Source organism: Chlamydotis macqueenii, chromosome 6, assembly GCF_036417535.1.
Source record: "Chlamydotis macqueenii isolate bChlMac1 chromosome 6, bChlMac1.mat, whole genome shotgun sequence".
In the NCBI taxonomy this organism is placed as follows: domain Eukaryota; kingdom Metazoa; phylum Chordata; class Aves; order Otidiformes; family Otididae; genus Chlamydotis; species Chlamydotis macqueenii.
The window spans coordinates 20,090,203-20,116,133 of NC_141561.1; the positions used below are offsets into that span (position 1 = coordinate 20,090,203).

The following is a 25,931-nucleotide window of genomic DNA, read 5'->3' on the forward strand; positions in this document are numbered from 1 at the left end:
ATGCCAAAAATTGGCAGGCAATTTAAATCTTGAGCTGCTATGCTGGCTTAAATAAAATTGCACCACGTTTACTGTGGTAAACCAAAAGTAGCACTAAAAAAGTGCATGTGAAATTTAACAAACTTTTTCAAGTTTGGGCCAAGTTTCATTCCATCCTGAAATGATGGAATGCAGGTAGTGTTATACAGCTCCAAGGAAAACAGATCTTTCTGAAGCAAATTGGAATTTTGCTGTTGCTTCTAAGGAATACCTAAATATTTCAGCATAGCAATTTTTATCTACTTACTAGTGCTCCACTGCTGAGGAGAATCATGAAGACAATGAAAGTCTCAAACCAGTTGTGTTCAACTATGCTGTAACAGGTTTTTCTAAGATTCCACCAAATTTTTCCTTTGCCATCCTCTATACTTACTTGACAACATGGAAATTTCTGTACACAACCTGCATTAGAATAAGAGATATTAGGATCCAAAAGCAAATTATTTCTAAGTCAATATTTACTGCAGTATCAACATTGTTAGAAGCTTTAAGAATGTTTTTAAAAAATAAAAATAAAATTGAACACTGGAATCCTCTTTTATAGGATCCTGAATATCTGAATTTAGGTAAGTAATTTGGAGAGAAACCAGACAATTCTAGGCATAATTATGAGTAAACTCAATTAAAAAAAAATTATATTTTTTACTTTTGGCATGTAACTGTTCCATTTGCTGATGGAGTCTCATAAAAATGTATTTGTTCCAAATTTCAAGGGCCCTTTCAAATAACTGAAAAATATTTAAGAGTAGAAAAATTATTGAAGTTTCTTAGTTACAAGATATATGCAGTGGCCAGGCAGATAAATTTACTCAAAGCCTAGGGAAACCTTATATTGGCATCTGATTTCCAGCATTCTAGGCTAAGAATATTTTCTTTTGAGTGTTGAGGTCATGAAGATTTGAAAGTCTCAAGGACTTAAATATGCCTAGTAATAATGCCATTTTATTAATACATCTCTTAAGTCAACAGTTATTCCACAACCTTCTGTAAAGCAGGCTTCTGGTTCAAGGGCTTCTTCACTTTCAATTTCTGCTTGCTCGCCCTCCCCAGGAGGGGCAATATCAACTGTGCTGCCTTCTGATGAACTGGATGCATTTAGTTTCTGCAAGTAAAGTTCCACAGAACAATTTTTTCTCATTAGATACATATTCTTTATAAAATGGTACTGAATCAATTCATGCCAGTCTCTGACTTTTGAAGAACACTAAATTTATACTGATAAATATGCATCACCATAAATAAAAACATAATAATGAGATGTACATTGTATAGTTCTGTTTCTCAGTTTATCTTTTCATAGGGAAGAATTGAATATAATTTGGCTACTAACTTGATCCACATATAAGACTTCTGAAGTATTCTCAGTTTTATTAAAACTGGAGAGCTTGCATGTACTACACTCTCAAGTTATTTAATTTTCTTTACCATACTGGATTACACTGAAAATCAGTCTTAGTTTTCACAGCAAAATGAACTAACAGAAAGCTCCACATGTATCTTCATGTCCACTACAGATGGTGTTTTCACAAACATACATCATATTCTAATTTAAAAGTTGTAAATTTAATGGAATTTAATGGCAAATTTCTGCACTATTTAATTTTTGCAGAAAGCACAAATTATCAGATCTTCTTTGCTTTCCAGTCTCCTGTGCATATTGAGAGACCTCCTGAGGTCCTTTCCATCCTAAATTTTTCAATCATTCTAGTACTTTGTGTACAGTTAAATGCTATACTCCTTACTACAGTAAAAGCACTTCTAGATATGAAAAGAACTGCAAGAACTGAAGAGTGATGTAAAGCAACTGAAATTAAGCAACTTTTTACGAAGTACTTTGAAATTTGGATCAGGTAAAGCTGTTTATCAGTCATGCAAGACTGTCCATAATTTTATCCTTTTAAGAAATCATATTGTGAAAGGACAAACCTGCTAAAGATGCACACAACTAATGCAATAATTGGACACAGAGTTTGTAACTTGTTTTCAGTTGTCAGTACTGTTTGCATTTTTTATTGCTTTAATCCAAAATACATTCTCTTTTACTATAAAGCAAGGCTTGTAATCAGAAAGGAACATTAAAAAAACCATGATGGTTAAATACGTCTGGTTTATACCATATAGCAGTAATACACAGGAATTTCTAGTGGGATCTATAATGCACCTCTAACTTAAATACTTTAAATTGTACAGGCACTGATATAACAAAAGGGCATTTGGTCACAGGCTAGGTTTGTGGTTTCAGCTAAGCAAATCTGGTCATGCACTTTGACCTATATGAAGAACTTCATGTACACATTTTTTTTGAGAGAATGCTTAATATCAAGCACTTTTCATATTTAGTTTTCAAGACAGTGACATTTTTAGAATATTAAAGAAATACTATTCAGATGTTTTGAATTATTTTGCAATTAATAATAAATAAGTTTTTAAAGAAGCATTGTATTCTCTCCTTCAGAGATACTACTGCAAATTAAAACTAGTAATTTAACTCTTCAGTTAAAACTCAGTCCCTTCAGGAAAATGCATTGGAAGCTACAGGCTTTTTTTCTGCCAGAAATGAAATAAACTGCATATATATCTTTATATAGTTTGATAAGCAATTCTTTCCTCATATTCAACTCTTTCATGAGATGAATGAAGTTAAAAAAATAATCCTGTTGGGTGATGGATAATTTCAGGGTTAAGTTTCAAGAAGCTGCCCTTCACACACACTTGCAACTATACTCAACACAGGGTCACTCAGACCTCAGGTTGCACGGCTGTTACTGCACTGTGACCAAAAATAAAGGACTTGTTGCATAATAGAAAAGATTTCTGACAAGAACACGGGTATGAATTTGAAAACCATTCTTTCTCTTTTTAAATATTATGATCTGTCATACATAGAAAATCACACTGACAAATGTGAAAAGATTTGTATAAATGCACTGAGATTTGGATGTTTCCAATGGATAATTTTTGCTTACTAAACATGTTTCATACTAATATCATGTTTCCTTTTTCATAGTGCACTTCCTTTATGATTTCCAAAATTTATATATGTAAAATAGTTACAGCTGTATTGCCTCTAGGAATAATTTTATTACTGGTCATGTAGATCAGTAAGTCTGAAATAAAATATTGTGTAACTCATATAGTAAGAATATTTAAATCTTTGCTTTCTGTATTACATTTACAGACTAAAATGCACATTAATGTACACTGTATTAAGCATTATTAACACACCAACTTATATTATCCACACATAAGGCTGTCTTTTACAAAGGAAATAAGATCTGTGATTTAACTGTCTTATTATATATCATTGTAGTACAAAGAAATACAAAGAAGTCTGAAACCTGTCACTGAAATTATAGGCAGTTTTTTAATTAAATAAAAAACAAATGTTGTGAAAATAATAATTTGTCACATTCAAGTTAGGAAAATTGAAGCTAATTCGTGGCCTGATCCCTCATCTTTAAATGAAGTACTTAATAGTAGCAAGATAAAGGTTCATAGTAAGCATCAATTATTAATCTATATGAGTGCCAATTAAAAGACAGTGAATTTTTAACTGCTTGTAAACTCTGTTGCAGACTGTCCTGTCAGCATAGTTGCTAAAAACCACGTGAGAGAAGTGCAATTTATAATCAGCACAAACCAAAACTACGATAATTCTCTTCATTTTGACATAAATCATTCCCTTGATTATTTTTCCAATAATCTCAAAAAATTGCATTATAAAAAGAAACTTCATTAAGTTATAAAGCTCCTCTTCTTTGCTTCAAGACCCTAAATTAGGAAAGAACTATTGCATTTTAAATAAGGCAACTTTAATGATCTTTTATTTTCTAGCAACAAAGTAATAAAATTAATAGGCAACTCCAGGTACATGATGGATTAACACAAACTTCTTTTCACCTCATAAATGTGATTATCAGCCTCTAGAACACGCCATGCCCTGTAAGTACTTATTTGCATCTTCAACAGTATCACATTTTTCTTTACAAAGATACATTTGAAAGCAATTGCTTATGATGCAGCATTCTCAAGGCCTGAATCAGCAAAACAACATGCTTGACTAGAGCAGAAGCCTGAGCAATACTGTGAAAAATCACATACAAAAAATAAAATAAAAATTAAGACTACCTCAATGGATTACATTTTTCTGAAAATAGTAATATAAATATTCTTGCATAGAATGTAAATGTAAACAATGCTTCATCACCATACTTGGTTAATATATGTCTCATCAGCCTCCATACTGTCCTTTCAGAGCAGTGCATCTCTTTTCAACAGCTTAGATCATTAAAACAAGCTTTAACCAATAGCATGTTAATGTGCCCATTTACAAGAAAATGCATTCACTTAAGACCCGGTCTTGCTCTCATTTGATTTTATTCTAGATTTCAATAAGAGCAAGAGCAGGCTACTAAAATTTTAAGCTTTACAAACTGCTTCATGATTCAAGTGACAATAAAATAAAGGGATTCAGCCATTACAAATTGCCTTTAGTAATTCAGACCTGGTTTTATCCTTCAAATCTTGAAAGCTGCACTGTAATAGACTGACAAAGTATAAAATGATGGGGATCAATGATTCCAAAGTGATTCTAAACTGACTTTAAATATCAGATCTCATTATATTTGGCATTTATATTACATCAAGAAAAACACTTAAAAAAATCTTTCCTTAGAGTTTTACTTGATGTTTGAAGCATATCTTGGTTTAAAATTTAATCAGTAAAATCTTAGAATTTTCAGAATACACATCAATATGAATTTATTTTGGCATCTCTGGACAATTTATACAACAATATAATATAGGTAGATCATAATACACTATATGGTAGTTTCAATGGTATGAAACAAACCATTTGGTTATCCTTTGAAGCCACTGAGATTCTTCCTGAAGGCAACAGCTTTGAATCCTGCTAAAGGACCGAAATCTCAATCCCAACAAAATTTTGATGCCAAGTTTTACTAGGACCTCCTTAGTTTCATGTAACTTTGGCTCCTGTGCAATATTTGCTGTCCCTATTCCTGAAGGCTCTGCCAATTTTGCATAAATGGACATTATACTTGCCCGTAATGAGAAAAAACCTACGGTAAATATACATGGAATTTTATAAAAAATGACAACTACACCATAGTCTTTCTGACTTTCTGAGTCCCTCAGCTCAGTCACAGACTGCTATCATGAAACATATTCCAAAATACCACTATTTATGATGGAATTTAAAGTTTAAGAAAAAAAAAGTATTTGTAAAATGCTTTGCTTTGAGAGTTTTTTTAAGGGAGGTTATTTGCTAAGTGTAATTTTAGCAATTATGAAAGTATTTGCTCTGCATACAGGTTATAAAACTCAAGATATGCACTGCCCAAATGAACACAGAATGTAGGTTGTAGCATCTTGAAGATTTGCATTACAGTGCATTGTAGATGTAAAAGTAAAATTGTAATTTTTATGTGAGTAGCTACTGCAATAGTTTAAATGTTATTCATTAAAAAGCTGAAGTTGTGGCAGTAATCGTTACATGAATCACTTAACACATTTCATTAAATACTTACATTTATAAGGGCTGAATCAAAAAGGGTTGTTTTTATTTTTTAAAAACGATGCATGCTCCCTTTTTCTTTGCCCTCTTTAACGTATAACATTCCAGTACTTTTATGATCCATACTTCAAAACCTGTTGAGCATGCAGTTATTGCTAAGTACTGTATTAAAATATCCAGAAAAATCATTAGCAGAGTTAAAAAAATGTATGTCAGGGTTGCCAATCCCACCTGACCATGCTGTGATGTGAGTCCCATGACTCAGCAGAGAGCAGCTGTGCATGTTTCTACTGTCTTGCAATGGATAGGGAAGGTACATAGCTGAAGAGCATGCAGGCCAGTCAAAATCCATTAAAAAGTGATTATATATACATATATATATATGTATAACTTGCTTAGGTAACCTGTGTGAAAGTGGTGACACGTTGCTCTACCTGGTTAAAAAGCACCAGAGCTGCATTCTTGATTGCTCCAGCTTGGTTTTACCCCTGTGAGAAGTAAGAATGGTAGGTAGTGAAGTTCAAGACACAGGATCTCTAGCTTTCCTCTTTTTGGAATCTTTAATTCAAACATGGCTTTAACATTTAAAACATAATTATTAAATATTTTATGATCAGTTGGCAAAAAGGGAAATACATACCACCTGAAATGTTCAACAAATTTTTCTACAGAACTTGTTAGTTTATTTTAGAGAAATAAGAAATGCAGAAGTTAGACCTAATAATCCGCACTCTGAAATTGTGATTCATAAATAAAAATACAATGAATTAAATTAGTAAAGACATGGTTAGCAGATTTGGAAAGTATTCCATTATTTATGTAGTGTTTAATGCATATTAATGAAAATTTTAAGGATTTTTTTTTGTTTAATGTTCTTGTCTTCATTTAACTGACTGTGTGATTATGTCTTCTATTTGCAAAAAGGTACATACAGTAAGCAAAATACTTTGAAGATGTATGTCGTCTCATTCCTCCTTCATCCTCTAATAATGGTGCTAGAACTTCTAGATCTCAATGAAAATAAACCTCCTTAATTTCTGTTCAAATCAAATGTGATGAAGTATAATATTGTGTAAGTTTCTAGTTTAGATTCAGTATGCTATCTACTTCGGAATCTATAATCTCTCTCTGCTTGGTTCAAAAGAGGATTGGGTTGGTGTCCAGACAGTGGCCCATCAGTGTAGCCAGAGGTATGGTTTCATTCATTAGCTATCCGCAGCTAGTGCGATACTTAAAGAATCTGTTACTTTTGAAGATACTGTCCCAGAATGGGTCAGTTTTAGAAAAAAGGAAATTTAGATTGTTGGATATTTTAAAAGAAATGTGATAAAAAAATCATCGATCAAATCACTACTGGGTATGTTTTGGCTAAGAAATGTATTGAAGTCCAATGGCAATGCTTAACTTTTGGGAATGCAGTAACATGTTCCTGTCTTTTTACTTCACCTAGTCACAAAGGCACAACTGAAGCCAATCAGGAAACTGAACGTATTTCTTGTTTTGAAAATTCAATGGATTCAATGATGAAGGATATTTTTAATTTTATTAAAATCATCTGTTGTGATTTCAGATGTTAATTGAGCAGCCTCACTTCTCCAATCTGAATTTGTACTTACTGTACATATACTGTAGATATAAAGGCATTTGGAATTCTGAATTATATAGTCCTGTAGGTATATGTATTTCTTTAGTTGTGAAATAAGCTTTCCATAACTGATTAATATATTTGAAATTACTTTTCCACACTGAAATCCAAAACTTTATTCATAAAGTTGTGATTCAGATATAGTGAACAGTTATTATTGGTACAGAAATACAACAGTTAGGAGTCTTATGTTTGGTAGGATTAACATAGTCCATTCATTTCACTGATTAGCAGGTATATTTTATGACAGAAACAGCATCCACAATGCTAACTTTAAAAAGCACCAAATTAATCCCCTTTAGTTAGTTCTAATGTTATTATCTTAAAAGTTAATTATCTTATGTATCTTATTTTCAGAGCAGAAATCTGTTATTTCTGATGGTTATTTCATTGGGTATTGCACCTCTAATTTCTGATAGTAGATATTGAAAAAATTCTCCTTCAAAGTATCAATGAAATGTCCACTTCTTTCAGGTACTTTCAGCCAACTATTACTCTAAAGTAGTGGGTAGCTTTAAAATCTAATAAATGTTATTGGTGTGGTTCATCCAAACAGAGACTTCCCCAAATTTCCAGTGATATAGAGTAGAAAGATCTGTTTAGATCTGGAACTTGCAACCAGGTTCCAGAGTAGATTCTGGTAGATTTGGAAAGTTGTTAACTAGCAAATTAATTAGAAGGTGTTTTTATGAAAGGGGGGAAAAATGGATCCAGCTTTCCAAAAGAAAGTTGGTGGCTAGAGTTATTTTGTACCATAATATACCTGATAATAAAAATAGGAAAAATTACAATTTGTTCCTCACTCCCCCGCAGTTACAATTTCTATAGTAATTACCTATTCTTGGCATATTCCTCAGGGGCACACAGCCACTGCCCCACTTCTAGCATGACCTGTTATTCCTGATAGACTTCAAGTAATCATTCTGCTCTTAACATCAGTGGCAGTCAGTAAGACAGCGGAAAAAAAATGGTTCATTTTACAGTTCCTGAGCAAATCTAGCCTCCCACAGCTCTCTGGTGAAATAAAAAGTTATTAAAGGGGATATCCTGAGGGTATTTTAAGTGCTAAGTACTGCCACAGTTAAGGGAGGGAAAGTTCTGTCCCATCTCTTACCCTTCCTTTTGGAGACCAGGTCTTCTCCTAGAAGGAATGTTGTCTCAGTGGTACCCCTCGAGAGGCAAAATAAAACAACTGATGGTGTACTGTTCTACAGAGGTAACTTAAACACTGCACCAATATACTCTTCCTCAAAAGACAATCGGGAGGCAGCAAAAGATTCAACAGTACTGGGAATCTTCACAAATTCCTGTCACATGTCAGAACATCTCTTCATATATTACCAAAGCAGGTGGATTTTTACACACACAATTAGAAAAAGCACTTTATCCTTTCCCTAAAAATCATCCAGAAGGAATGGAATAAGGAATCCAGAACAGAAACTGCAATTAATACAGAAATCACAGTTTTCAGAGCACTGTCTTATTAGGTACCATTCACAATATACACACGTGCACTGTACAAATAATGTCAAATCGTTAAACGCTAAACAGTTTTGTGTGAGCAGAACTTGAAGGAAGTTCTGTTGCTCCAGCTTAGCAATGGTAGTGATTATTACATACTATGGAAATCTTGAGGCTCCACAGAAGCCCTAAACTTATCCTATCCCCATTGAAAATTTCTCCACAAGTTCGTAATATGTACACTATCCATCATTTACTGGCAGATTTCCCACATTCACCTGAATTTCACTTTCAAATTGCTTGTACAGAGTTTTGGATTTGATTTCTCTTCCTGAAGACATACAGATACATCTAAAGTCCATTAAAAAAGGTAAAATCCATTTTGATTTAGTACAATCCTGAAACTTCAGGATGGTCTTAGAAGAAAAAAAGCGTAATGCCCGAACCAAGTGAAGATGGGAACGAACAGAACAATTGACTTTTGAAAGTCACCTTGAAATTGGTATCATTCAGAACTTCTTAGCATAGCAAGGGCTCTTACTTCATTTTATTGGGTTGTACTTATGTCCTATATCCACTTGGAAAGGATTTTCTGCCTTTGCATTGCATTTTATTTTGTTCTCAGCTGTTCTTATAGAATATATGGCAGTACACTGTAAACTGAACCATTTAATCTATCTTAAAGAACAAATAAAGAAATAACACCTGGGGGTATTATTATTAATGGGATGATGTCATTTAACTTACGTTGCTCCAGTGACATGCCTTATAGTGCAGACCCACAGGCATTGTAGCAGAGAAAGGGGCAAAGACTGCCCGAGGATCAGGAGCCAGGTATGGATGGGAACTTCCCACGCCAGCTCTGCTGCTGAGGCTGGCACGTCAGGTTACCACACGGTTAGCATCTGCACAGCTCACAAGCCTCCCAACTTCCTAATGCATGTTACAAACTTTTTAAAAAGTAACATTCAGGAGATTTTTAGGCATGTAACTTCATAAGGTGGAGTTACTAGGAAGGCACTCACCACTGTATTTATCAAAACTAACCACAAGGAAAGCATAAAATTTATAGTAAAATGTCATTTTAAAGAGCATCAGAATATATGAAAAGACTTAGGAGACTTTGCTAAAGGTTCATTGGAAAAGACAGTTAACTTTTATTAGATCATTTTTACGTGAAAAATACTTAACTCTCAGACCCAAAGTCACTTTGAAAGCTTGGGTTTTGATACTAGTTCATAAATTATATCACTTTACACTTCCTGAATCTCTTACATTCTTAACTCATACATCTTCATTGAAAATGTTTATCTCATAACTGAGCAACTCAGATGACAGAATATCTTGCTCTTAATCTTACAATTGTTATGCAGAGTAACCTTCTTTGCAGTTGCAAATAAACACACACTCTTTATGTTCGTTAGCAAAAACCCCATACTATGATTAACTGGATCATGGCTATCCATTAGTGCTATGTGGTATAGTTTGATATTGCTGAAGAATACAGCATTATTTGCAAATGTGGCAGCTATACAGTCATGAATGCAGGGCTCTTTAAAGAACTTTATGGTAAACAAACTTTTGTATTAATGAGTTATCACACAACAACATAGCTTCTAACTAATTGAAAACATATTTATCCGTGGTTCGTGATCCCATAAACCTCACAGTTCCTACATTTCTGATGGCATTGGATATAATTATATTCTGCTAATGCGTTTATTAACTTGTCATTGATCATTACTGCAAGATACAGAGTTTTCCTTGAATACCATTATCACCTGTCCGTGATCACTTCTGGTATTTGACCCACTTATATTTTGAGGCACATGGCTTCTGGTTTTTAGACCAACTTCTGTCTTTTTTTTTCACAATAACAGTAAGGCTTTCAAGTTTCTACATGCATCTATATTACCAGATTATTCTGCCCTCCAGGATAAATTGATAACTGCTTTACCATTATATTAATTGGTATATGGATTACTTCAATTCAGCCAGCCATAGTCTCTGAACCCAAAATCTGTGCAAATAGTATTCATAAAACTTTTTAGGTAATCCTGAATACATCACTGATTTATGCTGTCTCAGAGTTCATTTTTAGAACTACCCTAAATATAGAAAAAAAATATTATTTTCTCCACTTATATTTGACTAGGTATGCAAAGTTGTATACTCTTGATTGTTCCTTAGCCTTCTACAATACTCTTATTTCATAAATCCTGATCACATTATAGGTACTACAGAAATAATGCTTCATGAAATGTGTGCTAGTCCTAAAACCTCAGAAAATTGTGAAAGAAATAATCATATTTAAAATGATACATCTTCCAAAGGCTATTAAACAGCGTCTTAAAAATGTAAACTCTGAGGATCCCCAGTATACCATCATGTAGGGTATATTGTTGTAGGGTAATTTTTTTCTTGAATTATAATTACATAAAATAATAAAATGTAAAATATATTTACATAGGATAAGTCAGTTTTTAAACAATTCTAAATATGTAATTAAGAAATATGTAAATGCATAACTACAATTTAATTGTCAAGATACAAAAATTCCTACCTGTTTGCTTTCTTCCATATCAGATTCGCTGCTAAATTCTTCTGTATTTAGATTTTCAAAATCTGATTCTCCAACAGCAATTGGCACTGTCACAGTGAGGCCTGGGTTGTTTATGAATGACATGTAATCATTTTCATCGATTACATATTTTTCCACACTGCTGCCTGTGCCTACACCACTGGTGGTTCCATTCCCATCTTTAATATAATTCAGATCTTTGCTTATTTCAACAGCAGTATGATTGGAAATGCAGCTGTCTTTCTTGTTGTTTAGCTCTTCAAGTGCTTTGATTTCCTGTAACGCTTTCTGCTTTCTAATGAAGGCTTTTTGGATGAACTCCTGTATCTTTTTTTTAACATAATCTATGCCTTTCTGAATTCTTGCCACAGCAATCTGTAGATTGTTCATTTCATTATCATCATCGGTAGCAGCAAGGTTGTCTGAACTAAATGAGCTCAGCAGCAAGGCCAGAAACAGATTCAATACCTAAAAAATGAGAGAATACAGCTGTATAGTAAATACATATATATAATAAGTGAGTATTTTTACACGATACTGTCAAATAGCAGACATTGTTTTGAAAAACAGCAGTCACTAATTTTAGACAGCCATATAGCACTTTAAATTACAAAAGATCTCCTTACTTCTTTTCATCAGTATTCACTCAGAAGATGAAAACAAACAAGCTAATGCCTAATTATTTTAAACTTTTTGATCTTTGTTTGAAGCAGCACGGTTGCTTAGACTCTAAAATTTTTTAAAAGTTACAAAAATTCTAGCTATACAAATTCATCAGAGTTTTGAAAGGCTTCTGTCTTAATCTCATAACGTCACTTAGAATTTAAGTAGAATTGAATAAACATAAGTAATAAAACTAGATGGCTTTCTATGTGGCGGATATTTTAGAAATTTTGTATCAGTTAATGCTGTAATAACCTACTTACACTTTCTAACTACTATTTGGAAGATTATACCATGAGACTGATTTTCTGTTAATTCTGGACTTGTCTCTTAATTCTATAAAGCTTGTCATAAAAGGATGGAAGGAATAGTTAAAAATGAATTTTACACTTTAATCTCTTTATTATTTATAATAATACTACATTATTTGTATTTTTCACTTGGTTAAAAAAATGAAAAATATGTTTACTCTTATGTAGGAATTTAAAAACAAAATTGATTTCTTTCATAAGCAGGTAACAATCTTAGCACCAGTATTGCCTGGTCAGAAGTATTAGTGCAGGAATTAGCTGTAATGGGTGTAAGCAAGTCGATTAGATTTTTTTTTTTCTCCAAAGAATCAGGGGCAGAGCTGGGGCAGCATGAGCTTTATTATTTCAAGAGTAGTCAGGAAGACATTTGGATTTAAACAGCACCTCTAAATTAGCTGCAGCAGTCCCATGATAGTGTTTGATTTGACATTTTGCTGTATTCCTAAATTCCTAGACCCATAGTGAGAGTACTTCAGTGTATGGAAATGAGTGAAAAGGGGGGGAGGGAATCATCGTATGTTTTTACGCAAAATATAGCACATTCAGATTTATTTTTTAATGCTAAACAGAAGTATGACAAACATTCTCATTGCCTAGCTGTAACTTATGTACATTTTGCGTCAGAGTTAATGTTAAAAAATGTTCAACACGTACCACTAGGTTTCCAATCACCATGACCAGCATGAAAACGATAAGGCACATGGTCTGGCCTGCAACCTCCATGCAGTCCCACATCGTTTCTATCCATTCTCCACACAGCACTCGAAACACAATCAGGAAAGAGTGGAAAAAGTCATGCATGTGCCAGCGTGGAAGCACGCAGTCACTGGAGATCTTGCAGACACATTCCTTGTAGCTTTTCCCAAACAGCTGCATCCCAACCACAGCGAAAATGAACACAATGATGGCCAGCACCAGGGTCAGATTCCCCAGAGCCCCCACTGAGTTGCCAATAATCTTAATCAGCATATTTAGAGTTGGCCAAGATTTTGCTAACTTAAAAACTCGAAGCTGAAAAACAAAAACACAGAAGAATCATTACTGTTAGTTATGAAATAGAAGCTAGGTCCAAGTTGTTCAGCAGAGCACGCTGTAGATTAATTTGTTCTTCTGTAGGAACATATTTTCATTTTAATGGAAAGCAGTGAGCATGGAGTTTGTTATTTGCCTAAGCCGCAGTGTTCATCATTTCATCTTAGTGATGCACACAGAAAACAAAAACTGACAATTTGTGTTTGTAACACACTTGATATTAATATTTTTAAACATCTACTTACAGATGGTTACAGAACAACTCTTAAAGACATTTTAGATGTTTGTGCTCTTTTCATCACCTTCGCTATACTGTCTTTGTTGGCTTGGTTTCATATTTCCCTCCGCACCACATTAGGTCTTCTAGGCTTAGTTTGGACAATTTTTGAAGCAACAATTTGATGCTGATCATGTAATATCCATGCTAATAATAAACAGTCACTTAAAAATTATATTCAGTAACCAAACTATAGTATGTAAAGTTGGGTACCATTGCAATTGATGCTAATAAATTAAGTCACTACTTCCTGCTCTGTATATTAGGAAATAACCTAGGCTTTCAAATAATGTAATAACTATTAGTAATACAGACTTTTAAGTCATAAATAGTGTGCCTCCAGTAAAAATACCTATAAATTAGTTTGTGTACAATACGGATTGCTATAAAAAAAAGACATTTCTAAAGGAAGCTCACAAATTCATAAGTTGTGAATTTCAATTTAAGTCTTATCCTAAAGTCAGATTGTTATGACTCTTTGTTATATGTAATGGAGTTACTGAATGTTTATTCTTGGTGCCTATTAAAATAATGAATAATGTTGTGAAGAGAGTATCTACTTTGGGGCTTTATGAGTAAAGCAAAGCAATCTTCTCAACATAAAGACTAAAATGTTATGATTCTTTATGCTGGTGGTAATATGTATGTTTTTACAGATATTGAGCTTTCATGAATCTTAGTGAAATCAGTATAATGAAGATTTACAAAATGCTCAAAAGGTACCAGTTAGTCTTATGCTGGCAAAGGACATCAGTAGGGTAGGACAGGATATCAACAGCATAATTTGATACCAAAAGATATCAAAGAATGTAAATTGACAAACACCTTAAACCTGTAGTTATCAAATATGGCTTGTAAATCAGGCATATATGGAAACCAGTGTGAGTCATTTAAGTATATAATACATCTTTGCAATACTGTAATAAATAATTAATAGACATCAGCACATTTTTTTCGAGTGAGACAATTGCATGCAAATATTTAATTATCAAGGTATTTACCAATCTGAATGACCGAAGAACAGATAATCCTTCGACATTTGCAAGACCAAGCTCCATTAAACTGAGGCTAACAATAATACCATCAAAAATATTCCAGCCTTCTTGGAAATAATAATAAGGGTCCATGGCAATTATCTTTAGTACCATTTCTGCTGTGAATATCCCGGTGAATACCTAGAACAAAATATAATTAATTAGTTGAGTTATTATGACACATTTTTATATATATAAGTAAATTTTTCTAATGCAGATTGAGTTCTCATACTGTTACTTGCACCTGTTACTATAAAAAACCAGTTGATTACTGTCTCAAAATGGAATCTAAGTATTTCTAAACACTGAAAACTGATAATTAAAAACAAATTACTAAATTAGGACAGATATAGGAGGGCAGAGGTTTGATAAACCTGTAAAAAGCTATTCACCAGTCAGCAGCTCAGCTCCGGTTCGTATTTGACTGATGTGCACTGGACTATCCGTCCAGCAGATGAAGTGATATGGTCCAGTGTTTCAAGTCCTGTTTCTAGAGGATAGTCCCAGTAAAGCAAAACAGGACTCGACAGCAGCTTTTTTCCTTGCTCACAGTCTAAACAGAAATGTTAGAAGAAACTCTCTGAGGTCAGACTCTTTAAGGACAGACTCTCTAAGGTCTGTCTTTTAGGTCTGAATTGAAGCATATAAGTGGAAGAGATGGGGGAAGCTGGAGTTTCTCACACTGGGCTTTTTGTAAGAATATAGAGGTTTCACACACAGCTGCTGTTCTGTATGATAGCTATTTCCTTTTGGGAAAAAGAACTCATGGTGATAGTGTGCTTTGAAATATCTGGAAGTGTCAAATGTGAAATTATCAATGCTCCTTAGTGTTTTAAAGTCCAGCATTTAACCCAACACTTTATTTCAATGAGTAGCGATCAGTGGCTTGTGCAACATAATAAAGAACTTTCAGAGCATAATGCAAAACTACTAAAAACATATGAATATTCTGCACAAAACTCAAAGGATATCCTAGGTGATCCAAAAGTCTACTGAAGTTCACCAACGTAGTCCACCATTACCTTATGATAGTTCTTTACCCAGCTTGTTCTCAGTCCTCCTATAGCAAGTTTTATGGTAGCAAAGCTGACTTTTTACAGCACTATACAATGCACTCATGATTACTTTTTAATTTGAGAAGATTAGAGGTGGATGTAATGCTGTGGAAACATTCACTGTTGTCATAGTGCAAATATTAACATTTTAAAAAGTGCATACTGTTGATAAACTAGAAATATAGGAAGAAACACTATACTATTAAACTGATATATGAGAGATTTTACCATATAATCAGGAGAATGTAACAGGCATTGCTATGTGTGGTAAAGAGAATGCAATAAAGAAGATTATTCTTGACAAAACTGTCATATTTGTCAAAACAATTAAAAAAAGAAAAACATTTCATTTAAAAACATTTCCATCACAAAATAACCCATTCCATCCACAAACCACTTTTTCTTGAATATAACTGAATCCTCAAATACACAAAGATACATTTTAACAGAAGTAAACACAAGTTTTCTTATAATTACTTAGGACTTTTGAATACTGAATGAATTTTAGTATTATGAAAATTAATCATTGCATTTTAGAACTGTTTCATCCTTCTCATTAAAATGCTACAGAAAAGGCAGAGTCATATTTGTCGTATTTAATTTGTCCTCAAACAGACCGTGATGTCACAAGCAAAGAGTAAATTAACATATTTTGAATTGAAATCACAAAATTAAGGTTAATAGATTAATACAGTGAGGAACAGAGAATTTCATTGAAACCAGCAGGAATAGAATTCACTGCATATATATAGTGGTAATTAAGGATACTGGATTGTTACAAAGGTAGTTAAACATGACTGTTGCTAGCTTAGAGTAAAAAAAAAAAAAAAAAAAAAGAGATGGGGAAAAGGCACAAGACCCTGTAAGTAGAAATGGTTGGAGAGAAATAATTCTAACAATATGACAGACCAATATTTTAAAATACAATATTCTGTAATCTGTGATGAATATAAGAGTATGCCAGCAATTAAATGTTTGTCCAGAAGAAAGGAAACTGTAATATACACAAGGACACGTAGGTAGTAAGTTCAATTTTAGTTCTGTTTTTACAAGAAGTCATAAAAGATGTATTACCAGTATGTGTAAGGAAAATATTTAGATTTTAAAACATATTCTGACTAGAAATCTGTTACTGCTCCATTTAAATATTAGCAGACTTCTCTAAACTAATATTTTTGAGTGATTAGTTCAGAACACCTGGTTGGTTTTGATTTTCAGGACTGCATACTGTGTGAGTCAATCCAGACCTCTCCTGTGTAAACTATTGGTAGTGATGTGAGCTGGCAAAAAATTTAAAATGTATGAATGTTCTTCTGAAGCAAACACTTGTAAGATTTAGTCCTGTGCTTCCTGAGCATTAGAAGCAAATAGAGAGAAACAGACAAAAACATTTAAGTGCTATGCCACATTTAGATATCTGCTCAGAAGAGGAATTATATGTAACTGTAAATCTCTGGATGAGGTTAAAATTGGGAAAGCCATCACTAATAAACTTAGAGATACAAGGTGCTTTTTCTAGAGAATAAATTTATAATCTTCTAGTTTATTAAGTATTTTTTATTTACCTAAAGTGGCAAAGAAATATGCCTTTCTTGGAAACGTACTTTCACTGTAGTGTAACTGAAAAAAAAATCCAAAGATAAATTCTGACATCTGAATATTTCATCAGTTTCTTACCGAAGAAAAATATTTCCTGTGATGCAATATCAGTACCATGGTAAAAATTAGATAATCTACCTTAACATGTTAAAGAAAAAACCCAAGGTAGGCCTCAAGAAATCTGACAATTGAGTGAGGACTGCACTTCCACATATATTCAGTTATTTTATATAGTAGTTACAAAATAGATTCATGAAAGTTAATGGTTCCAGCAAAAATTTCTTTATCTATGAAATAATATATACAGTTTCATAATTTATGATAAAAACGAACCTGGAATAAATTTAAAACTAATACAATTCATCTATGCATTTCTTCCTTTAGAAAAGGGTATTTTTATACTGAGTAGTGCATGACAAACCACTTACCAGGTTCCCCACAGAAAGGACACTGCTAAATTGTTCTGTCATTGGGTAATGTTCCATGGCCATAAACAAGGTGTTTAAAACAATGCAAATAGTTATAGCAAGATCAACAAAGGGATCCATCACAACTAAATTGACGACATGTTTTACTTTTAACCATGGACTCCAGCAATCCCAGATCAAGAAAGTATTTGCAAATCTGTACCAGCATGGTGGGCATTTCTGTCTGGATTCTTCAAGCTCTGAAAAAAATTAGAAAAATAATAACAAATAGTGAATATTCCAATTATATGCTCTGGATGTTCTTGTTTAAAATATGTTGAAAGAGTAAATCATTCAAATAAACATCTCACACTAACATGGCATTTCTCTCTCTCACCTATGTGAGCATCTGATTTATTTAAGCTCCTCTACAACCAGTGGACAGTGAAGTTATCTCTAAAGAATGAATAATCTCAGACATCTATCTAAAGAGAGAAATGTGTTTGTCTCTTTCCCATGACAGTAGAGAGAGTCTAGATGTTTAGTTTAGGTTAGTTGACTTGCTTACAGCAGATGTCTTAATTTCGGATATTAAAAGTTGACATGACTCCATCGCCAGTGAGATAATGTCTATAATTTTACAAGCTTCATAAAATAGAAACATTTTGTGTTAAGTATGTAACATGTGTACATATTTTGATTTGAGCTACTAAAAGTATTATATTTGCAACTACACTGAACCACTACAATATCATAACAGAAAAATGACTTAGTGCGCATACCTATCATTGCTTATTTGAATCAATATTTTTAATATACAGAATGCCTGTTTTCTTATTTTAAAAATTCTCTTTTGACTTTGTTTCAGAATGTCTTGTACAGTTCCAGTGTCTATCAATTGAGAAACAGAACAACAATGGTAGTATTAGCAGAACAACTCTGCTCTCAATTAGAATCTTTGCAAACTGTTTTTTCTTCCATTACACTGTCAATATTGTCAAAGTTACAGAAGAATAGCAACTTCTACTGAGTTACTCATAGCAAGAGCGAGTGTCTAATGGGATGGGATGTTTGAGGACAGCCCAGAAGGAAGATTGATATTTGCTTAAGTGAGAAATACTTAGACTACAAAATATTTAAGAAAAGGCCACAACAGTTTTGAGATAATTTCTGCATAGTGGTATCAATCCAAATCTGAAATTACCAGTTTTCAAACATCCCTTAAAGCACAGGGACATCTCTGTTTTCATGACACTTAGGGTTATTTTGCTAAAATAGCAAACATGCTCATTTATAGTATTTGCTAATAAGGATTTAGTGTTAAACTTTACACTTTCCAGACCAGTGGATTTATTTTTGACTCTAATATTGTCACATATGGGTGGAATTACAGGAAGTTAAAAGGTCAGTTGCCACAGCTCTCAAACTCCTGGAAACTAACAAGCTGTCCCATTACATCAGACTGTAGCCTCCAGGCAGAAATGAGTATCATAAATAGCAAAAGTCTTCTATAATCTTTATTAACCATAACAAAGACAGTGCTTCCGAAGGAATATATGGATTGGGTGGAATAATCACATTTCTGAGGACGTAACTGAGAATGCTGAGAGGTAGGATGGGACTGGCCTTGGACAAAAGTGGCCACTCACACTGGATGCTAAGTCGGCACAGAAGACTCCATTGCTTGGACTTAGACATTTCTGAAGTAATGGAAACCAGATGTGGGTAGGAGGTGATTATCAGGATGATATAGTTTACATTGACATGGGTTTTTTTCTGGCCAGAACAGAAGGACAGACTATTTAGCTGGAGGAAGAGAGCAGCACCCTCTAAAGCAATATCCTCTCTAACTGGGAGGAGAACTAAGAATTGCACACTGTGAATCAAGAGGTACCAACAGTTCATGCTTGCACTGAAGTAGGAGGATATTCTCAGAATGATACATGTTTGTGAGAATGGTTTGTGAATACTTTTAGAAGAAAATAGGCAATATGAGACTTTTACATTTCTGACTAAAATTAATTTGGAATCTATTTGTTTATCTGAGAGCAAAGGGCTCCAGAACTCACTTTAAAAAGTAGATTTCAATTCTGACTTAAAGTCATCTTAAGAACACTGTAAATTTTCTTGGTAATTTCTTATCCTTTTAGAATATATGTTGTAGGACATCTGCAGGGTTTGTCTGACTATAAGAGCTGGCACACTGTGTTGGTCTCTAGTAGACAGATTCTGTAAGATTATAAAAATATTTTAATGACGTATGTATGAAGTGTGAGTGTACTCAGTTTCCATTAAATCAGCAAAACAGTTTCAACAATATATATGCTCTTTCATATGGCAAATAAAATAATTTTTATGTTTGATATACTTTAGTAGTTTAAGAACTGCTTAAGGCAGTTCATGTGCATTGGCATGGGTTGATTACAGTTGGTTGTCTTCTTTAAAACTATCTTCATTCCAAACTATTTTCATTCCTATTTCCTTGGATTTTAAGTCTAAGGGAAATGACTGTTCTTGCACATCACTGCCTTTATCATAGCAAGTCTTGTGTGTCTTAGTGGATTTTTCCTGTTGATGAATTGTAGGAAGAAAATCCCTGTATTCTCTGTTTGGGGCTATGGCAGTCTGCTAGCTATGATTATTTCGTCTCTGTTAGTCCACTCAATAGAGTAATATTTTGGAAGATGTAATAAAAAATAAATTACTAAGCATTTAGAATCTGTAAATTATCTCAGAAATGCTCAAAAGCCTTTTGTATCTGATATTCAGAGATTTCACGTGTTCACATTTACATTTACAAATAAAATTATGTAAATAATTGCTCTGTACATGTAGTTAGCAGAAATTCACTGAACTGCCTGTCAGACAAAATGCATCAAATACCTTCCATTGTATTTGTAAGTATGCTGGCTATGCTCATTGCTCTTTGTCTTGCAGCAGAATCTTCCAACATTTCCATGGAAATTTGATAAGAACTGAGTCTTCTTTTTCGTATTTCTGTTTCTGTAGTGGTGCCCTGTAAAGGAAATACCGAGGAATTAAACCACCCTTTTCAACAGCCGAATAACAATATTTACTGTATAAATATTGAGTGATAATCAAAATCAGCTTTCTGCAGCATACTAGACTTACACATTGCAGGTTTCTGTTCCTGTAGGAATTTCTTTGTTCTTTACTGAGAAATTCAGTGGGAATTTTGTACAGTGTTACGAATACTCAACTGGAGGACACAATACTAAGGCAATGTGGGACCAAAGATGGTTCTAATTTAAATGACTGAGTGAACAAAAATTTTGCTAGGTATCTTTTTGCTAGTGATTATTATTATTCTTTCAAGAAAAAATGATCAAAGTTGAAACTTGCCACCTTGATTTCCAGCAGCTAGTCGTGCTGAATAATTGAAGTGTGAGTACAGAAAGAAGTCAACTATTATTTAAGAAAGTAACTTTGATAAAAGAAACATGAGTATAATTCCAGGAATTCACTATCTCTCTAATACTATGTTCTGCGTTCCTAACCTGATAAGCATGATTGGAAACTTTTATATGATAAAGAAAATCACATCTTATTTAATATTTCCTCTACCTAATTCTTACCCACTGCAATCCTCACACAGAATTTGTGATCTATTCTTGCAATGAATATGCAAGTCCTCTCTGATTTGTATGCCTTCTAATTATCTTTTCAAAGCAATCATATCTCGCTCTGATTTAAATGTGCGTAATGTCACTAATCCTTATAGTTGCTTTGCTTTTTTTTCTGGAATATGGCCTAGGAATCTAAACACAGGAGTGGGATTTAAAAGTTCCTAAATCTTGGTTCCTGATCTACCACTGATTCTGTGATTCATGTAAACCACTCACTCTTTTTCTCATTATTCTGTCAACACCCAGAAAAAGAATAAAAAAGCCTGCAAAACTCATAAGGGACTTCAAGGTTATCTTAGTATGAAGATGAAAAAACATTTTTGAGCATTCACTAGTACTATTTCTTTAGAGAAGAATCTTGAGTTAAGTGGCTAAATCTTTTTTTAAGTGAATGTATTTCTGAAATAGAACTATATACGCATAACCTCTGAGGTAATCTGATTGAATTTCTGGTATGAAGATCTATATCAAGATAGAAGAGAAACAAAAATAAAAAGAAATGTGTAATAGTGGTAATGACATCTCAATACTTATTTATGATAATATTTTTTTCAGGTTAAATACAGTGCTATTATAGCAACCGAAATAGCATATTGAATCCATATTAAAATACTATGTGTATTATCAAATTAAATTTATGGGTTTTTTTTCTTTCTATGTGCAGATCTCTTGCCAAAGGGAAGGAGAATAAAATACTTTGCTGAGGCTCAGACATAGGAGATTGAGAACTTTTTCCCCCTTATGTTCTGTTATTTAGAAACTATTGCAAGTTATTTCTCACAGCTCTAAGAAATTATATGGTATGCAGAGGTGAGCAGTAAGAAAAAATTCCATATCTGAACCAAACTGTAATAATTACTAGTTTACTTATAATTACCTCTGGTATAAGCTGACCGGGAGGTGAAGTTAGAGTTGAAGGTCCTCCAACCAAGGAAACTACTCCATTGCAGTCCACAGTGCTGTGCATCTTCCCATTTACGGGAAGGGCTGGTACCATTCTAGATGACACACTCGCCTGACTAATACTACTGTTGCGCCGTTCTCCATGTCGATTTGGAACAAAGAGAGAATCTCTTCTGCTCTCATTGTCTTCAAGAGTGCTGTGCTCATCATCAGCAAAGTCATTTTCAGATCCTATATCCTTTGCACGACCTCTAAAGCTGAAAATGCTTGTTTTGCTGTTGCGCCTTGGTGAGAACAGGGAACCACGAATGCTTAGCAAAGACTGTAAAAGATATAAAACAAACCAAACCAAAACAACATTAGAACTGAAGTTCTAATTTCTTGGCTTTTCAAAGAGTAGTTACAGTGCTGGAGGGAGGATAGTCACTTTTTTCTTCAACAGTATCATTGTGTCCATTAGAGCGATGTGCTCATTAGGGGACCTGAAGTTGAGCGGAAAAATTCTTTTCAAGGTAATGTAGCAGGACTGAGAAAAATTGTGCAGAAGACATAAGTAAGGTTGGACAATTCTGAGCAAAGCTTGAGTTGGTATGGACCAATGACTGTGCTAGAGACAGTTATCAACATCACTGTCAAGATTTTGCAGGGATTTTTCATTTATTCCTTCATCTATTAGAGGACAGAGCTAAAAATCTTTTACTTTTCTTCTTTTCTTCATCCCCTAGATTCCTCAGGATAACAACTGATAATGCTCACCAATCACTGTTTTCTATTTACTAGAAGTGCTCCTAAGTATTACACTCAGTCTAAATTGGTGTAAAGAACTTATCTGCCCTCTTTACAATAGGCTCAATAGTGTGGGAACAACATATGCAGTACTCTAAAACTAGAAGACAGAGGCAACAGCTTGGGGAAGCTCTGGAGGTAGTGTCAACATGACTAGTAGTATTCTTGGCTGTAGTACTTTGGGGGGTATAGCAGGCTGCACACCTACCAGAAGGTACCACTTGGCCATCAGGCAGCTCAAAGCAAGCATTCAGCAGGGACACAGTTACCTAAATATATCCTCTTACAAATGAGAAAAATAAATCAGCGGGTTTTGGTAATTCATCTTTTAATTACAGTAGAAGCTTGTTAATGGAATATTCTTCTCCCTTGCTACATATTTTATTAACAGCATTCATGAATAAATAAAATGAGTACTAATTGTGGGAAAAAAAAGAAACCTTGCATTAAACTTCTTCAATTCTGCATTTGTACAAATCTTCACATCTTCGTACATCAAAAACCTGATGATTCTTGATTTTTCACTAGTTTTGAGGGTGGAAGGTGCTCATATGTAATAGCAGTGGGTTTTATCCCATGATAATGAAGGTGAAAGTGAAAACTGCACTGCAATATATAAGCCTATATTAATACTGAGAAAACCAAACACTGAATATATACATACATCAGTACATATGTATCTCTATGTATGTGTAGTAAGATTTATATGTACACACCCAATGTGTGTGCTGAACTGGTAGTACTGCCTGTTATAAAGGCTGGCAGGTATTTACCATTATGAGATGTATTTTTTCTGCTCTTACAACAATACCAAATTTTAATTGAAATTTTAACTGAAATTTTCTATGCTGGCTGTCAGCCTCAGGCTGAGTTACTTGAAGAATATCAGCCAAATGGATTTGCTAACCCATTTATGTAAACTTGGCTGGAAAAAAAAAAAGTGCTATTTTGCTTATGCTGAAAGTTAATTTTATCTAAAAAAAAAGGCTCTAGCTGCTATAGAGCATGACACTGAATTCTGACAAAGTGGTAAACTAATTACTGCACCCTTTGTACATTTCTTTATAAATGTATTTGGCTAACCTACAGTCCTTCAAAAAGTCACACGCTCACCAGGTTTCATCTGACTACCACTGCTACCCTTATTTTTTTATAGAATGTTTCCATGGCTGCTATGTTTTGTTTGTTGTCCAGTCTTTCCAATGTGTTATCATGCTCTGAGCCCAGCTAAATGGATCAGACCTCTCATGGGTTTACGAGGAGTAATGCCTGCTCCGAAAGTCCCTGCTGGATTGAGACAAAAGATACAAGCCAAAATGGCTGCAACGCTAACACAGGTAGAGGCAGAAATATATATGTCCACATGCTCCTGCAAAGTAAGGTCTGAATGCAAAGCTTGGTTTTTGTTGCAGGCTGCATCATTCACTTGCACCTGGAATATTATGTCAAAGGAAAAAACCTCTACAGGGGCCGACTGAGCAAATTATCTCCCCTTACCATTCTACCACGTTTTTTCATGCTCTGCCACCCTGTTTCACCAGGGAGCTAACTGCATGGCTAACAAGACAAACCCAATTAACAAATATGTAAAGCTGCTATAATGTCAGTCAAAACCAAATTAGAGTAGATGTACATGATTTAATAGAAAAGAGTGCTGTACCTGATGGGGAGATGTGAACCTTTTTTCGTATGTCAGTTGACTTCCTTCTGTGGAGAAGCGGAAACTTTTCCTTCTGATACTGTCTTCTGACTCCGACTTGGGGAACTGATCAATACCTCCTTTGTCCTCTGCTTCAGACATTTCTTTCTGTCTTCTTTTCTTCCTTCTGTTTCTTCTTTCTTTAGCGCTCTTTGAGCTCAACTTTGATGCTTCTGAAGAACTTTCCAAGAGTTCTCCTAAACCCCCTACACCACTGAAATCTCTTGATGCAACTGATGCTGCTGCTACTGCTGCTGTTGCCTGTCAGATTACAAAGCAAGGTATTCTTAGTAGGCCAAAAATGAACAATTTAATAGTCTTTTATCAACTGTTTTTATTATCACTGTGGTAATACTGCTGGCTGTACACCCTTGAGTGTGCAAATATACACAAACAAATTGAACTGAACATAAACTATTGAGTTGTATAGCTCCTTGTTGTTTAGTAACATGAGCTACTTGAAGCATCAACTTCAGCAGAACAATAGCATCACTATTCCTTAAAGACTTCCTGCACAAGACACTGGTCTAAATTTAAAGTAGCCAAAAAATATAAACATGGAGCTTTTTCATGTATTTCAGACTTGCTTCCCCATTTTCTCTCAAGAAAAGCCCCACGTTATGCTGTCATTCAGCTGATTCCTTCTCTGTCCTTACAGAGAAAACTAATCTCTAACATCCACCATATGCATTAATGTGTCATAGTCCAACTAGCAGCCTGCACATAGTTGAATCCAGCCTTTCCTCACCGTCTTCACAGCAAGGACACTCCCCTCACCTTCCTTCTACCTACATTGACAACAGACACGCTCTCTAGACATGTCTTCCAGCCCTCCCTACCTCCTCCCGCTTCACGTTTCCCCTCCCGCATTTTCCACTGTAACAGCACTCTAGATCTTTGTTACAGATACACAAAGGTACATTTATTGCCTGTTGCTGCTGTGGCCAGAGAGAGGAAAAAGCTTAGGTTTCTTCTCTGATGGAAAGGGATGACATGACTTACTGGAGCGAAGAGCCATCCCAAAACTTAGTACCAGTATCTTCAACTACAGTTGTCAGCCTACCTCATTTGGTTCATTAGGTAAGCTGGTTCATTTAGTCATCAAATAAAGGAAGAATTGAAAGTGCGTCCAGTACTCTTCCTAGAAAGAACTGTCTGGGAGATTGCTATGAAATTCTGCAGTGGAAAATATGCTTGGGAAGCTGATAGGCTGCTGTGAGCTTACAAAAAAGGGTAGTGTGAGAAATGGCAAGAGA

The 25,931-nt window shown here is 34.2% G+C and overlaps 1 protein-coding gene across 17 annotated transcripts in view; it reads right to left on the minus strand.

The window, feature by feature from the left end:
• LOC104485739 (sodium channel protein type 2 subunit alpha) overlaps positions 1–25,931 on the minus strand; it is a 61,115-nt gene that overhangs the window by 23,132 nt on the left and 12,052 nt on the right. For 7 of the 17 annotated variants that reach the window (XM_086750283.1, XM_086750276.1, XM_086750272.1 and 4 more), the window contains exons 10-18: positions 24,637–24,936; positions 22,165–22,512; positions 20,524–20,656; positions 17,662–17,900; positions 14,547–14,720; positions 12,891–13,247; positions 11,245–11,730; positions 1,021–1,141; positions 287–441 (exon numbers count right to left, since the gene is read on the minus strand). In XM_086750283.1, coding sequence (XP_086606409.1) covers positions 287–441; positions 1,021–1,141; positions 11,245–11,730; positions 12,891–13,247; positions 14,547–14,720; positions 17,662–17,900; positions 20,524–20,656; positions 22,165–22,512; positions 24,637–24,936 — 2,313 coding nt within the window. Of the gene's footprint in view, positions 1–286; positions 442–1,020; positions 1,142–11,244; positions 11,731–12,890; positions 13,248–14,546; positions 14,721–17,661; positions 17,901–20,523; positions 20,657–21,807; positions 21,810–22,134; positions 22,513–24,636; positions 24,937–25,931 lie in introns of all 17 variants that reach the window. The other 10 variants (XM_086750268.1, XM_086750270.1, XM_086750279.1 and 7 more) reach the window with 4 other exon arrangements.